Source organism: Drosophila serrata, unplaced genomic scaffold (genome assembly GCF_035046125.1).
Source record: "Drosophila serrata isolate PLE 108 unplaced genomic scaffold, ASM3504612v1 contig_346, whole genome shotgun sequence".
In the NCBI taxonomy this organism is placed as follows: domain Eukaryota; kingdom Metazoa; phylum Arthropoda; class Insecta; order Diptera; family Drosophilidae; genus Drosophila; species Drosophila serrata.
The window spans coordinates 93,139-109,942 of record NW_028257244.1 but is presented as its reverse complement, the minus strand read 5'-3'; the positions used below and the strand labels follow the sequence as shown (position 1 = coordinate 109,942).

Genomic DNA, 16,804 nt, shown 5'->3' with positions numbered 1-16,804 from the left:
GAGAGCAGCCACAGCCAAGCACCTGGATAAATATCTTATCTTCCCAGACTTGAGTTACCTTTTGCCTCGTTTCTGCTTTCAGCTCATATCACATATTAATTTGATTTCTCAGCTCTGGCCTCAAGTAGCGTGGGAAAGTGTGTAGCCCCTGGGCATGGGCCCTTTAAATGCGAATCGCTGTTCTCTTCCAATCGCCAAAACAACATTTAATTGTGAAAAAATGAGGAAGAAGTAACATTGCTATCAAGTGCTAAATTGTTTGTTCCCCCGCGAAATGTAAACAGGCAACCAGCAAATCTAGGCGTTGGGAAATGTCAACAGGGCTCAAGGTTGTATCGAGTAGGAGTCGCCAATTAGTTCCCACACTAAAGTTTATTCAAGTTTTTATCAGTTTAAAAGTTTAAAGAATTACTGCCATATTTCGTTGTATTTTTCCCATGTTTACTAATAATCTATAAGCCTTTAAGAGAGAAGAGCTTAAAATATGAAATATAGAATATACATATATCCTTTCTTTAAAAATTAATTATTATATCCAGTATTGTTGTTTTATTTTCATGTGTGTTACTAAACCAGAATTTTAGGAGGTTCTCTTCAAATCACTCGAATTTTTAGGTTCTCAACAACAAATAATATAAACAATAAAGTTGGTACTTTAAAACGAAGACATCTTAATGAATCTGTGCAGTAAATATATATAAATATATATAAATATATATAAATATATATAAATATATATAAATATATATAAATATATATAAATATATATAAATAGATATAAATAGATATAAATATATATAAATATATATATCCCCACTAGTATATAGTTCCGGATCGAACGACTATATTATATATCTGATATAGGAACGATCAGGAACGATTTTCCCCTAACTATCTGCCACTCGCTCTGCCACCCGCTTTGCCTCTCACTCCCACCCTCCCTCTGTATATGTTTCTCGAGAGAAAGCTATTTCGCTCATACCCTCTTGCGCTCTCGCTCGCTCTTCTCTGCTCTTCTCTGTTCTTCTCTGCTCTGCTCGCGGACTATAAATAGAGGCGCTGAGGGCCCGCGCGCCTCAGTCTGTCCTAGGGGTACCTAGTGTTAACATCTCAAGTGATAGTGCAAGTGATCAGCCTTCAACCTGAAAAATATGACGTGGCCAATAGAGTGCATCTGGATGACCAGGAAGATGGATGAAGTCAGCAAGAATACAACTCTAAACTGGATGGAAGTAAACAATGACGTGTCCTCTACTGCGGTGAGTCTTAACCATGCCAATTATATTATTTATAAACATGTTATTGCTGGGATCCGGCCTACGTGTATAACTTATTGTCCTATTATTTCCCCTTATTTAATTTAATTTAAAGTGACACGGCAATTTTGTATTAGGGATATCTAAAAACGTAATCTCTAAGTTAAAAGCCTAATTTGTTTATAAATTATTCACGAATATTGAATTCTTACTCTAACATAGTCTCAAAACTGACTTAGATGCCAACTTTTGCTACATTATTATACCCTAGGATGAGTATTATAACTACAATCAGAAGCTTGTAACCGAGTGAAGATGTCATATCCGACCCTATAAACCATATATATTCTTGATCAGCATCAACAGCTGAATCGATCTAGCTATGTCTGATTAAAAATAAAAATTTTTCCAAATTTTTTAAAATTTGAAAAATTTTTAAGAGGTAACATCGTTACAAAAGTCAAAAATTGACAAAAAATTAAAAATTTTAAATTTAAAAACTCAGTATGCAGATTTGTTAACCTTTTGAAAACTAGCAAAAATCAGCTTTCCAATGTTAAATTAATGCATTTTTGGCTAAGTTATGATATTTAAAATTCTTCGAAAATTCTTTAAAATTGATTTGATTTACCCATCTAAAAATATCGATTTTAATATACCTGGACTTGATTTTTAGATTTAGATTTTAGAATTCAGAAGCTAATCATTTCCAAAATACATATGTACATATATGTTTTGATCTGCAATCAAAATCTTAATGAATAAAGTATAGAACATACATATATAGCTTATAGGTTCGGAAATGATTCCTTTACTAAGTTAAAAAATTATTAAAATTATTTCACCCAATCAAACATACAATATTTTAATTATTATTATTTTAACTAGATTTTGTAGATTTTCTAACATATTTTATATGTAATATATATTTTATTAATCAGCACATTTAGAATTAATCAGTAAGTCCATTTAATCGTCTTTAATCAATAGCCTCCACAGTCTCTAGCTGTCGTTGCACATTTGTACAATTAATGTAACCCATTTAAATTTAATTTTCATATTGCTCATATTGATTTTCGTTAAAAGAAATGATAAGTGCCAAAGTGTTAAATTAATTCTGATTTATGTGTTTGTTTGGTATATATAAATTTACATTATTTACAATTGTTACATGCAAGGTAATTGAAACATCCCCAAGAGTATGCTGTAACTTACACGAAACTATAGATCCTCTAACTGAACAACTTGTAGTTTATTCATATTATTGCCTTAGAGAATATCTATTATTTAACATATAATACTTACAACCCATTTGAATTTAAGTATAAAACCCAGTTTACTTGTTTCAATAGATTTTTATTTATTTAATATTTTTTTAATGCGATTTTTTTGGCTGCCCCTGATCAAGGGGCAGCGGGTCTTTGTGTATTGGTAATATATATATTTATATATATGTCATGATTATTGAAATAGGGCGTCGATAATGTACAAAGTAAATCAATGATAAAAAAACAAAAAAACATAATTGAAGACGAAAACAAAAAAAAACAAACTTCGGCTGCGTCCGTCTGTCTTGGCTTAGTTCGAGTAGGAACTAATTACGACTAAGTTGTTGTCAAAATCACTACGATACAAAATCGCTTCTACAAGAATTCTCTAAGTAACCTTAATGCCACGCCCCCCACGAAGAGGGCGTTTGGCATCGACTAAATCGAAATACTTTTGTTGTTTTGGTTGCTATGATTTTCGGATGGGAGGGTGGGATCGGATTGGGTCTTGGAAATGGGTTAAGAGTCAGAGGCAGGCGGGAGTTTTTGGAGTCCTAGAAAACTTTGGTTAGCCCTAAAATTAGTTAAAAACTTAGCTTAGACATCCCTGTGCTTAGAAGAGTTTCATTTAAGACTAATTTAAATTAAAAAATTGTTTGCATTAGAAGCTAGACCAGCGGCTCATCTCTCAATGGCCGCCGCTGAACTCGGCATGGAATTCGATGATGCTGACATATGTACCGGCCACAAAGCCCACCACGCCGAACAATATCAGGCCGGAGTTTTTCCATAGCCTCCACTTGAAGCGTCCGAAGCCAGGATCCTCATGGTACACCGCCAGTTCAATCACCGCCGGCACAATCATGCCCAGCGTGCTCAAGCATACGGCACCAATTAGGGAGATGAAGGGACCCAGGTTGGGCAGGGCCACGGCAATGCCACCACATAGGAGCTACAAATTGAGAGATTTTTGTTGAAATTAATAAGTTAAGTTACTTGAAAGTCAGCCAAACTTACCACCAGTCCCACTCGCATGGCATACTCGCTGATGTTCTGCCTTTCCGGCCGGATCTTGTGCTCCAATCCCTTCCAGAGGATGGAGACGGGCACATAGAACTGCAGCGTAAAGGTGAAGAAAATGGCAATGGCAATCATCAGCTTCACAGATTGAGCCAGTCTAAAAAGGTAAAATAAAATAAGTTAGAACAAAAGAAATATATTTAAATAATTAAGTAAAACCCACTTGTCCTCCAATGGCAAATTAAGCGTAATGCTAGCCTGCGTCTCCGGGCCGTACTTCAGGAAGCCAAAGAAACCAACCAAGGTGTACAAAGCGATGACCAGTCCCATGCCGAAGTTCAAGACCGAAGGGCAGCCAATGAAATGGGAGGGATTCTTCATATCGTTCTCCAGGGACATCACTACACCGATACCCTCCAGGGCAAAGATCACAGTACCAAAGAAGAGTGGCCACTCGGTGACCGACACAATGCCCGGACGCTCAGCGGGAGCAGGCAGATCGGAGAACATGTAGATAAAGGTGATCACAATGCCCACAAACATCAGAATATTGGCAATCATCGAGAAGGGCGTGAGGAACTTGAGGTTCCGCACCAAACACATTAGGATCAGCGGCGCCGTCACGATCATTATCCACACCCTGATGCTGAGCTCCGTCTCCATGTAGACCCGCACCACCTGCTCCACATTGGTGGCCACAAATACCAAATAGATGCAGCAGCATCCAAGCAGATCAATCACCAGAAATGTGTTCACCATAAACCGGATGAAGCGTGACCAGCGATTCAGCGATGGCGGACCATCAAGGAAGGCCTGTTCCGCCACATCGGCGAAACCCATCATGGGGATCTTACGTCGCCGGCACAGGATGTGGGCGCACTTCACCAAAATATGGACACAATAGGTGCACAATGTGCCCACCAAAAAGGTGGCTACCAAACCAAACCACAAGCCAGCGTGGGAGAAGGCCATGGGCATGGCCAAAATGCCGGAGCCCAGGGAACCCTTAAGCAGGTGCACAAAGGTCTCGAGGTCCCTAGAGAAAATGGTGAGAATATAAATAAATAAATATGTTTCAAACTCTAATTTGTTAAATTAAAATCTTAGTTCTAAAGTTGACAAAAAGTTAGGGTTTCATATTAATTGTTATTACTTTTCTATAACAATTTCCTTCATTTTATGCTTCACAAACAGTATTTAAGTAAAACCAATTATAATATAATATATGAATATATATTTTCTATTTTCTTTGGATATTTGACAGGTTATTTTTAAAGAAATCCTTTAAAACCGACATCTGCACTTTTGGTAAATAAAAGGTCTGCATTTAAATATCTATTGTTGTCTAATCGCCACTATATAATATATTCGACAGATAAATAAATACACATCAGTGGGGAAAATGCCAAAAAGAAAACACCAGAAAATTGAGTAAAATGCTGTAATGCCTTGCATCTCAATCTTATAATATATAAACTACACATTTTTCTTTTGTTAATAGAATCACTGGAAATGAGGGCTTTTCCCGCTTCTCCGGCAGCTGACGTAGTGCACTCAAAATCAATAAATATTTCGGTTAAGTATATCAAATTTTAAAACACATATATGAGCTGGTCAATAATTAATTTGGTGAGCTGGCAAAATGAACGAAATTTTCGTCATTTTCCTCAATTTTCTCTCTCACGCAATTGCAAATCGTAGTGCAAGGCCTGGCGGATGCGTTTTTCTCTCAAGAAAATTGGGAAAATTCCTCATTCCACATGCTAAACGAGTCGAGCAAAACATTTGTCGGCGCTTTTCATTTTATTGGCTCGTTCGTCCGAGATTTTCCTTTGCACGATTACTTATTTTTAGTTTGGAAAAAAAGTAGTTTTTGCCAAAAAGTCCAAGGCCAATGTCAATACAATTGCATTTCCGTCTGTTCTTTTCCTTTTTAGCTTTAAGTATGTGCAAAAGTCAAAGTCTTAGTCGCTGGTTAAAGGTCAATGACGCTAGTGGGGGTGTATAATTAAGGGGATTAGTCATTGAAAGTTAAATGAATTGCATCAGCTGTTCTTTTTTGTTCCGGATTGCCAGAGAAATCTACAAAGGCTAGATAAGTCTAAAAAGGTAATGGTTTTAATTGGGTTTCTATATATTTTTAGTATTTGTTTTTACCAAAATAATACATTGTATCAAAACAAATGTGTGGAGCATAACGTAGTTACTGAATAAATAAGACTATTGACTTGATTAAATAATTAATAAAGATTAAAATAACTTTAATTTTACACCTTTTACATATTATATGTTTGAAATATTATTTATTTATATGAAAAGAAATAATATACTCTTTGAATTTGTTAAAAAATATTTAAAGAAAATACTAGAATAATTGAAAACAATTAATAGAATATAAAGACTTCTATTGTGGGTAAACCTTTAAAAGTCGCACCTAAATATGTAATGCTGTTCACATAACTTATAAGTTTTATGTGACTGTATTTAATTAACTACTTCTTAAACATTCATAAAAAATATGATTTAAACCCTCTATAACTTTTGTTAGAACTCTCATTTATAAAGAAGCAATAAATATTAGTTCCTTAGTACTTACGATGTGGGATGCTCCACCTTGCGATGCTCAAATGGATTATAGTTGCCATCCTCGGAGTCGTCGCCACCTTTCTTCCGGGTTATGACCAGGGGCAGCGTGGAGCCAGCCGCCTGCTGTACGGGCACATCGGCCATATCCGAGCGGATGAACCTATCCGAGGAGGAGTACATTTCAAACATGGTCGTGGAGGACTCGTTGTTGTCGATGTTCTTATACATCGCAAATGGATTGCAAAGGCCGGAGCCGTAACTTTATCGGAATTGGAAACGGAATCGTACGTAATACAGCCGTTGCCTGAGGCATCGACCAGACGAATGATTCAATTTCGATACGGATTCGGATTCAGATTCCGATTCCCATTCCGATCACCGATCTCCGGATCTCTTGGATGGGATGCACTCGGGGAATACTCACTTGGTTTGGCCGCCTTTACCGCCTTTGCCGGGCTTCTCGTTCTCACCGTAGCCCGCAGCGACCGTTGGGATTTTCTGCAATGAGAGGAAAAGCGGCCCGAGGAAAAAGCCAAGTGAGTACATTTCGGGAAAAATAAGCAAGAGCAATAGAGAGAGAGAGGGAGAAACGCTGATTATGTAAAGCTCTTTACAGCTGCAGTCAAAAAAAATAAAAATAAAAGAAAGAAAGGAGGCAAGGAGCAACCGATAAATTGTGGCCAGAAAGCAGAGAAAAATACGCAAAACAAGATCAATGAACAAGTTCAATGCAGTTTTATGACACAAACTATTTTGCCATAGGTAAAAATGTCTAAATATGTGATATCTTTGAGGTCCCACGCGGCGTATGCGCAATATTCATTTCTTCGATCCCCTGGAGCGTTGCTGCACCTGCTGATGCTGATTCTGATGCTGATCCACATTGGTGGTCATCACGCCCGTTCCACTGGAAGCAACCGGTGGCGGTCCGCCTCTTTTTAGGGACATCTTCAGCTTGTGCCGGGCCAAGGCAGCGCCCGAGAGACGCGGCTTCCGGCCGGAACCGGAAATGGAGCCCGTCGAGCCACCAAAGCTGCTTAGGCCCAAACTCTGACCTCCCTCCGGTGGCTGTGGCTCGCGGCGCGGCGCCACCGGTGGTTTTCCGGTGGGAGCGTTCAGCTTGAGGTCTTCCAAGGTCACCGTTTTGGATGAGGAGCAGGTGGAGGACGAGGACGAGGACGAGGACGAGGCGGTGACGGTGGCCAGGTGGTGTCCAGCCAGGAAGAGAGTTCGACAGACAGAGAGAGAGAGAGAGATTCGGCGACGAGGGACAAATCTCGGCGCGTGACTCTTGCAAGCGGCGACAAGCAACTGAATCAAGGCGGCCAGCCAAACGGCCAAACAACAAAAAACACCGCCCCATTGCCACCCCCAGAGATCACAGATTTCTATTAAATCCCCAACCTCCGTCACCACCACCCACCACCACCAGATGCTTCTCTCCCAAAAGGCAGCAACGCTCTTGAGTGGGATCAGGCACAGTAAGAAAATTATAGTGAGTTCTCTGATCAAATCGGATATTAGTAAGACAAAAGGGTTGCAAAGAAGACATTTTAAAACATTTTAAACAAGTTTCTAGTTAGGAAAAACCCCTTTAAAATTTTAAATATTAATAATTTACATTTCCTATCCATTTCTCTCAGCGTACCTGTTCACAATTTGAATATTTTGTTGGGTGCAGCAGCGGCATGACGTCACATCGCCACCCCTCTGCCAATCCACACGTGATCTTTGTGAGAAGAAAAAAAAACCTAGTCACAAAGGTGAGGTGAAGTACGGCGGCGGTCTAGGAGGGGGTGTGAAAGGGGTGTGGTGCGATTTTTATATAAATTGTTTTGAGGAATTTTCGTTCACCGTTCAGCGCGTTCGAAATAAAATGCTGTCGTCTAATGAGGAAACTGCGAATTTGTGCAACAAATACGTGCGAAAAAAGTGGCATAAGCGCAAAACAACTGCTGCTGCAAATTGTCCGTAAAACAGAACCTCAACTTGATTGGTCATTGTTTATGCTGATTAGGATTTTGTTTTAATTTCCTTTTTTTTAAGTTTCTTTATATTTGCAAATTTAATTCAGTGGCGCTTTCTAGTGGTAACAGTCACAAACTTAACAGAGCTGTTAACTACCATTAACGGTTAACAGATCAAAGTTCCTCTTTAAATGCGCTAGATGTCGCACTATGTAGAATGCCTGTGTAAAATGTAAGCTGGTTAATACAATCGTCAGGTGTTGCTGGTAAAACGATTAAAGTGCTTTCTATTTTAATATTTATTATTTAAATAAATATTAATTTTATGTTTTACATTGAGGTAAGATGCTCTAGAAAATCTTTATAAGAATAAAAAAACCCTGCATGGCTGTAATAAAATTCTTAATCTAATTTATGCACTTATTTTTCAATTGATCAATCAATAAAAAATCTAAAAAAAAAGTAAATAAAAATAAAATAAAAACCCCAAATTGGGGAAAAAACTAAACCGCAAATATGCAAAACGTTTAACATTAAATTGAGCTCGTGTTCACGAATCAGTGCATCAATCCCCCCCGCAAGACTTGAATTATTTCAAATATTTATTCAAATTATCGAACAGATTTCGACTAAAACAGCTCAACATTCAGCCTCTTTCCGCTTCAGATAACAATAAGCTATAAATGGTTATTATATGTTACATTTAAGCAGAAGGCAGACTTCCTAGTGCGCAAATGCAAAGGCAAACAAAAAACAAAACTACTTAAGGGAAACCGAAGTTTCCTTACCCTTAAATACATATATGCAATTGGAAAATGAAAATCGTTCATAACTAAGCCAAAAATGCATTAATTTTAATTCGGAAAGCTTTCCTATATTAGTTTTTATTAGCCTAATAAATCTGTTTACTAAATTTAATATTAAAAAGAATTAAAATTTTTATAATTTTTTTGACAATTTTAACGATGTAACCCCGTATAAAATTTTGAAAAAAATTTCAAAAAATTTATTTTTCTCTCAGACATACCTAGATCGATTTTGCTATTGATGCTGATCAAGAATATATGTGATTTATAGGGTCACTGCTTTGTAAGCTTCTGACTAAAATACCCTGCATGGGTATTAAAAAAAACGTAATGTTGTAATTTATAAATAGTTGGAAATTAGAAAATAGATAGAACAATAATTGAACAGCTGCCGTGTCGACTAATTGCCACAGAGCGCCACTCGGGCAGTCAGTCAGTCTCTAAGTTATTCAATCTGTCAATTGCATGCTTCAATTTAACTCAATGCACTCGAAGAAATGGCAAAGTAACTATTAGCTAGCTGAAGTACAGGTTTTTTAGAGTTTCATAAATTTCAGTTCTTTAAAGATTTTTAAACTATCTAAGTAGTTATTCGTTTGTAAATCCCCTAAACTATAATTTTCTCTACGCCTTTTTCTATCACCCTTTAAAGCTTAATAAATTACCATTTTTATTGCCATATTTAGGGTGTTAATTTTTTGTTCAAGTGTCTCAGTGCAAACCAAAAATCACTTATTGCGTTGCAATCTTTTTTTTATTGCATTCTAATATTATGAATTCTGTGGACTGGCGGTAAAATAAACAGAAACGTGTCGATGGCAAAGAATGTAAACACAGAGTTTGGAACAGTTGAGAATTAATTTCAGAGGGGGGAGGGAGGGTGCGGTACATAAAAAGGGGGGTATTACTAAAGGGCGAAATAGCCCCAGAACAGCAACACGTGTCGATGGCGCAACTCAAGTTCAAAATGGCGTCAAGTGCAGTTAACATTGCAAAATGTGTGACGAATGAGGGACAAAAAGAAGGGGAAGGAGGGAACTGCATTGATAATGAGAGAGTGATAAAGAGCCCAGCAAAAAGAAAAGTGGGAAAATATATAAAGAATTCTGGTATTAAACATAATTTGAATTTATTAACATAATTATTGGTAATAAGAAAAGATAATTTATGCAAAAAGACAAGAGAGATTTGTGTAACACTTTTATATAATTTAGATTTAGTATTTACTATATTTTTTATCAAAACTAAAGCACAAATAATAAATTAATATCTTAAATATTCTTAAACATTAGCAAGTCCACATATATCCCATTAATGAAGCGTGTTAACCCATACGATGTCATTATATAAAACCGAATGACAACCAATTTCACACACGAATTGATTACAGAATAAATCTATACACTCACACACACCTATCGATTTTATATTTGCATTTCCTGCCACCCAAATGCGAAATCCCTTATCTCACACAATTAGCCAAAAATAAATAATGCAATCATGCATGTTCTGAGAATGTTTGGGCCATTAAATATTAGATAAGAGCCACGTTTTCTGGAACTGCGCAAAAGTTTCAGAATGCTGTAAGACCAAATAACCAACTGCCATCAGTAGATGTCATTCATGGGGAAGGGTATAATTTATGGCAGGTATTTTCCCGCGGGCGATAAGGAAGCCTATTAATTAATGGGTCGCTATCTTTAGAAAATCTCAGTAGCTTATAGTTTACTGGTTACAAGATTGTTGTGACTAATGTGAAGAGGGTGACGTCTTTGCCGGGGCATGACGATTGCGATATTACTAACCCCTTTTCTTAACCCCTTTCCCGCTAGTGACTAAGCTAAGGAGTCTAGAGCAATGCCGCATTTTAAGGTGCACAGGTATTTCGTGTGCCTTTCCAATTAAAATCGACGACAATGGGTATTGAGTGTATATAGCCCATATATAGCGGCAAATTCGATCCGTACTCCGTAGCTGCCCCAACCTGGCGTGCCATTGAACTTATGTAAGCGAAAATGTGGAAATAGAAGTGGAAACCGAAACAGCAAACTAAACGAGAACGAGAACGAGAACGAAACAGCAAACGACAACAAATTGCAATGGAAAATTTTTATATTTGTTTGCAAAAAAATAAAAAATAAAGCCAGTGACAAAAAACTGCATTTGGCGGCAGACAGTTTGAGCAAAAAAAAAAAAAAAAATGAAATATGCAAGCTGCAAGCCGAGAACTACTAATTTAACATCAGGGGGAAATCACGTGGCCGAGGGTTCACTTCCCCGGAAAATTGTCGGCAATCTGTCAGTTATTAGTTTAGCAAACGGTCAAAGCCGACAATAAATAGAGATCTATTTGCCTAAATGCAATCATAGACTTAACACCTAGAGACTCCAATGGGGATGAGTAATGCTGGCGCCTGGAATTACCAGGCAATTGTAGATAAGACATATCGGTTGTATATCTCTACGAATCAGGAGTACTTCTGAACTTGATATAATAGATAGTCTTGTACAGATAGTCTCAATTTTTAACTATTAAATTGGAAAGACTGCGTTTCGTGACATTTCTAATTAAGAATAAATTCTATAGATTGATTGGCTGTCATTTTATCGGGAGATATGTGCGAGGCATTTAAGTAAAATTGTAGAAAATCATTAAAAAAAAACTAGAAAATATATATATTTATCTATATATAAATAAAATAGGAACATTCCCACGGAAGAGGTTTCAATTTTCTTATATAAATTAGAGTTTGTTAAAACCTTTCACTATATCATATTTATTTATTTTCTATTATTATTATATTTTTAAATACATTTTAATATTAATTAGTTCATAAGCCCTGAAGGTGTCATTATAGATAAGTGAAGTGAATGATAACTTAAAGACAAATTAGTATAACACAAGTTGTGCTGACATTTACAAATTGCATTTTTAAAATATTCTTAAAGAATATAATTTATTAAATATTTAATTTCATATATTAAATATAATCCATTAATATCATTTATAATTTTATACCTTAATTCCTTTCATTTCTCTCTTAAAAGTTATACCCCAATATACCTTATTATTTAAGAACCTTATATGATCTCATTTCCTTGCCATGTAAAGCCCTTTAACAGCATTTCTAGTTTAGTAAACCATGAATAAATAAATAAAAAAAATATTAAGTTTTTAAGTCTAACTGACAGAATAATTAACGATTTTAAGTACACAATTTTATTGACAGTCGTTTATTATGTTTATTTTAATGACACAACTTTAAAGTGGTTTAATATTTTATAGAACGAAAAATATTAAAAATACATAATTAAACCTCTTTGTTAAAAGAGTGGCTTAGATTTTTGTTCTAAACATAAACTATACCAATTAATAAATATTTACATTCATGCGGATATTGCCCTTTCTAGTCAATAGCATACACCTTTGGGATTCGATCGGAAATTCCATAGTTTGATCCAAATAACATTGCAACTTGTCATGGCGAAATTGGATCATTTCGGTTGTGGATCAGATTTATGATATGGTGCTGGAGCGATCGACCGACTCCTCGATTTCCAGAACAATGTACCCCGATTCTTTTCACCCAAAAGGGTAGAGCCTAGTGGAGAGGTCTCCCCCTGTCCTAGAGTACTTTGTAGTTCGGTTTCAAGTGCAAGCTGACGCAATATATTGCAATGTAGACCCAGAAGAATATAGAAAATAGAGAAGTACAAGTCATGTTCTCTCCCATTGGTCACACTCCCCGCGGTCAGTGGAAAGTTACCGAGTCTGAAACCGAAAACCTACGGCAGCATGAATTTGTGCCAGACCCAAAAATAAAAAACAAAAAATTAAAATCTTTTCTGCAAATTCAGCAAATTCCGGCACTTTGGCGCTTGCGCAGCAGCCAAAAAAATAAATAAAGTAAAAATGCGAGAATATTCCACATTAAAACCATACCATATCGTAAAGTCGAAACCCCGAAAAACGCTGACATAGTAGGTAGGAAAATATATGCATATAACCGGCTATAACCGGTAGCCCAAATGCCCTGCGGCAAATGGAAAATAAAGAAAACCCATAATGGGCAAGTCCAGGCAGACATAAAAGTGCAGCACGGCGAGTGGAAAATTCCATTGGGACAGGAACAATAAGGCCCAGAAAACTGAGGCGGGGGTGGAAAACTGTTTGTATGGATGGTTACTCATAACAACACACACCGAAAAGTACAAAAAAAATAACAATAAAACCTGTGAAAAAGGAAAGAACCGCCGAAATCATCCCCGAAATTAGGCTTCAGTTTGTTATCAATCCAAACAAACATTAACCCAGAGAGATTTGCATAAACAATCAGTCAAATTAAGGCGGGCAACCATCGATCAATAAATAAACAAGGCATTAGAGGGTTAAGTCTGCGGTCTACGATTCTTAAGGGGAAGGTGTCACATCATCACATGTCCACATGGGAAAAGCCTCTAAGCCCATATGCCAATTTAAAGTCCCGACAAGTCAAATTTTTTTCCCCGCCGGCAAGTCTATTATCAATCGTCAATGATATGCATATATGTTTAGATATATGGATCTAAATTTGCAAGAATTGTGATGATATCGCAAAGATAGGGATATAGGGTGTGAATATAAATTAAGATAGGAAATGGGTATTAACTTTTAAGAATTATAAAGGATTTACTTGTCAAATGTGAAGCCTTATTTCCTTTAGACTAGTCCTTAATCTTTGTTAAAACAACGAAGTTTTTAATGGTTCCAAATATAGATATAGATTTTAAGATATTTCCTCATTCAAAGGGAAGTTGTTACAGGTAATTATAAAAATAGTTCTTCTAGAACCTTCGACCGAACCGTAAAATTAAATTTCGAAAGAAATCGAAATTCGAAAATCGAATTAAAGTGAATTTACTTTTAAGGCGGAAACTTTCTTTAAAATAATTTAAAAATAAGGAAAAGTAAGGAAGTATAAATAAAAGCAAGTGAAGTCTTAAAAGTGTTGATTAAATTTAGTATTAATTAATATTGAATAACTTGAAGGAAGAAGGAAAAAAGAGCTTCGAGGAGGGAACACTTTAATGATAGTGATAAAATAAGGATAACTAAGCAACTTAGGGGACTTAGAAAAATCTTCGAAAGCAAAGAGAAAAATCTAGACAGAAATCCAAGAAAAAGAAAGCATTTTCTCCATTTTAAATAATTAAAATCTTTACTTACAGTGTACTCAGTGGGCGCCAGCGGCGTCCGCGAGTCGCTCTTATGGAAACTCATAGCGACGATAGTGATAATGGTAATAATGGAAATAGTTATCCTGGATTAGCCGATGCAGGATCAGGCCGTTGGGGGTTATGATCCTGGTGCACGGAATGACACTCGGCCACCGAGTGGCGGATGGCCGGATCCCAAGCACTTGTTACGATACAAAATAGAATTTAATGGGATAGATTTAATAGCAATGGTTGAGACACGTCTGAGAGTGGGATTGGAGTTTGGAGAGTGGACAATAGAAAATGCAATATTACTAATGCAACTTGCGAGAGTGACCGTGACCGTGACCGGAACTGGGGATCGAAGATATCGGAGATTGCATTAAATCGCAAAAAATTCGAGGGATTTATGATGGCTCTCTTTTCCTATTTCCGATTTCTGATTTCAGATACGATGGAGTTGCGATCCGAGCAACCGCGCGGCTTGACAAACAGAACAAGAATGCCAACCTTTGCACTAAAACTGACGAGTAAAACCCAGCCAGCCGATTCCCATTCCGATTTCCCGAAGAGGGAAAGCGATTTACTGCTACGCGGAAAGCGAAAGAGACAGCCGAGCCGAACCTAGCCGAGGGTGAGAGTGAAACGGCGAGCGAGAGAAAGAGAGAGCTCTCGCATTTTCCGTTGCCAGTTCAAAAATATATATGTATATATATAGTTAAATTTATCAAACGATTTTCAAGTTTTCCTTGGGGATTTGGGCATGCAAAAAAAGGAAACTTGCCACCGCTTTTGTGGGATTTTTAGTTCCGGTCGAAATATTAGGCGTTGACATATAATGCGTCAAGTTTGCATTAAATATCGGTTTAGATAAAGCTACACAAAGGAAAAAGAAGTGATTTATATCCATATATTTTAAGCATTTAAACCCATATATTTTAGAATAATTTTAAACTGCTTCAAAGAGAACTTAAAGGGTATTGTTTATAAGGAACTTAAAAGAACAGGGCTTGGTATAATTAAACCTCTAGTTTATATATATTTTTAGTATTACTAAGGACAGTTCTGGTAAGTTTTCTATACCCTTTAAATTCTTATATATTACAATAAAAGGTTAAACCAACAATGATTAATTCGTACATTCATGTAAAATATATCTTAAGCCCCAGTACGATGACGAATATCCATAACAAATAATTTTCTATGCCAGCAAATATTAAGTGAATCAGTTTCCCAAAAGCTCAAACAAACCCAGATAAAGCCCATAGATAACTGAAATGGCCGGGAAAACTGGAATAGTCCGCTAATTAATTAGTGATAAGACTCGCAGAGAGATGAATGCGTACTATTGCCTCGCCTCAATTGGCTGCCAATTGAAACGTGTGACCCCCGGGAAGTGAGGCTCAAAAAAAAAATTAATTTTTGATTGCCAAAAATACACGTCAAGGCTGGAAAAAAGCAAGAAAAGAGCGAAGTGCGAATCAGTCACTTGCTGAAAAAATTGAAATCAATTTGATTTCGCATTTCATTTTTGCGTCGCGCTTGATTCACGGGGTAACTTGAAACGTGCGCCAACTGCAGCAGGTCTGATGTTCCGTCTGTGCCCATAAAAACCCCCCTTCGATCCCAAAACCCCCCTTGAAACTGGATCGAAGCGGTTCCATTCCTGGCCTATTTGATTTATGGAAATATTCGCAAAAGTCCACTCAAACTTGACCGAGTTTGAGCATCTGGGTAAGGGATTAGATTGAAGCAACCTTGCATTGGACTTGAATCAATGCATAATTGATAAATACTTTATTCAAATGTCACTTTACGGATTTGGGTCAGGTTGTTCAAAGGTTTTAATTTATATTTTAAAAAAGTAACGAATTTCAAAAGGCTTAAAAAATAAAGTTGCCTACTTTTCGGATGCCCCGACAGAGTCTCCCTCTGTTGGCTTCTGGTGCTCAACAACACTTGACTAAGCAGACGTTAGGTGGCGTACAAGTAACATCGCCTGCTAACTGACATTGCTCATACGCCCCCTTAGCCCGCCCCAAAGACAAAAAACCTGAAAAAAAACACTTAAATTGGGATTATATTCGCAACGATATGCTTTCCTTAATTTGTGTGACCTCTGCTGCCGATCTCCGCGGATTTAGCTACTTAACTTATAGATAAAAATAAACACAAATAACAAGTGCAGCGCTTTCACAGAGCAAAAAATCAGAATCAAGTCGTACTTGAAAGCTAATTTACGGCAATCTCAATCCCCGTGGCAGTTGACAGCCGAGTTATTTAAGCAATTTGAATATGCAAAAATAAAAATACGTCGAAAACGCACCCTGAAATCGGACTGCCAAAACGGGTTTCTGCTTCAAACAAAGAGATATAATATTCAACGTAATTGTTTGCAATAAAATCAGTGCAGGAAAAAGATTGTGAAGGTATTACCTAAGTTACACACACAATCTCTGCCACTGGGCATGCACATCGCATATAAATATATTTTAAAACAAACACACAGAGTTCATCCATCACTCACAGCGTCAATCCTTGAACCATTCACAAAAAACACTTGCCGCGAAAAACCCCCAAAACATGACAATCAAGCTTGGGTTGTTGACTTTGAGAGACCAAGCTTAATTCATTAATTTCACACAAAACACTTTAGGATTCTCACTTCGTTCACTTATGGGAAATTCTCACCTTTAAAGGATTTT

General features: G+C 36.9%; 1 protein-coding gene across 5 annotated transcripts in view; it reads right to left on the bottom strand.

Moving 5' to 3' along the window:
- Positions 1 to 2,599: 2,599 nt before the first annotated feature.
- LOC110178673 (proton-coupled amino acid transporter-like protein acs) overlaps positions 2,600 to 16,804 on the bottom strand; it is a 27,715-nt gene continuing 13,510 nt past the window's right edge. For 3 of the 5 annotated variants that reach the window (XM_086838106.1, XM_086838105.1, XM_020945873.2), the window contains exons 2-6: positions 6,555 to 6,628; positions 6,141 to 6,290; positions 3,768 to 4,580; positions 3,542 to 3,701; positions 2,600 to 3,476 (exon numbers count right to left, since the gene is read on the bottom strand). In XM_086838106.1, the coding sequence (XP_086694232.1) occupies positions 3,213 to 3,476; positions 3,542 to 3,701; positions 3,768 to 4,580; positions 6,141 to 6,290; positions 6,555 to 6,628 (1,461 nt within the window). In that variant the 3' untranslated portion in view covers positions 2,600 to 3,212. Of the gene's footprint in view, positions 3,477 to 3,541; positions 3,702 to 3,767; positions 4,581 to 6,140; positions 6,291 to 6,554; positions 6,629 to 6,982; positions 8,664 to 14,109; positions 14,665 to 16,804 lie in introns of those variants that run through there. The other 2 variants (XM_020945871.2, XM_020945874.2) reach the window with 2 other exon arrangements.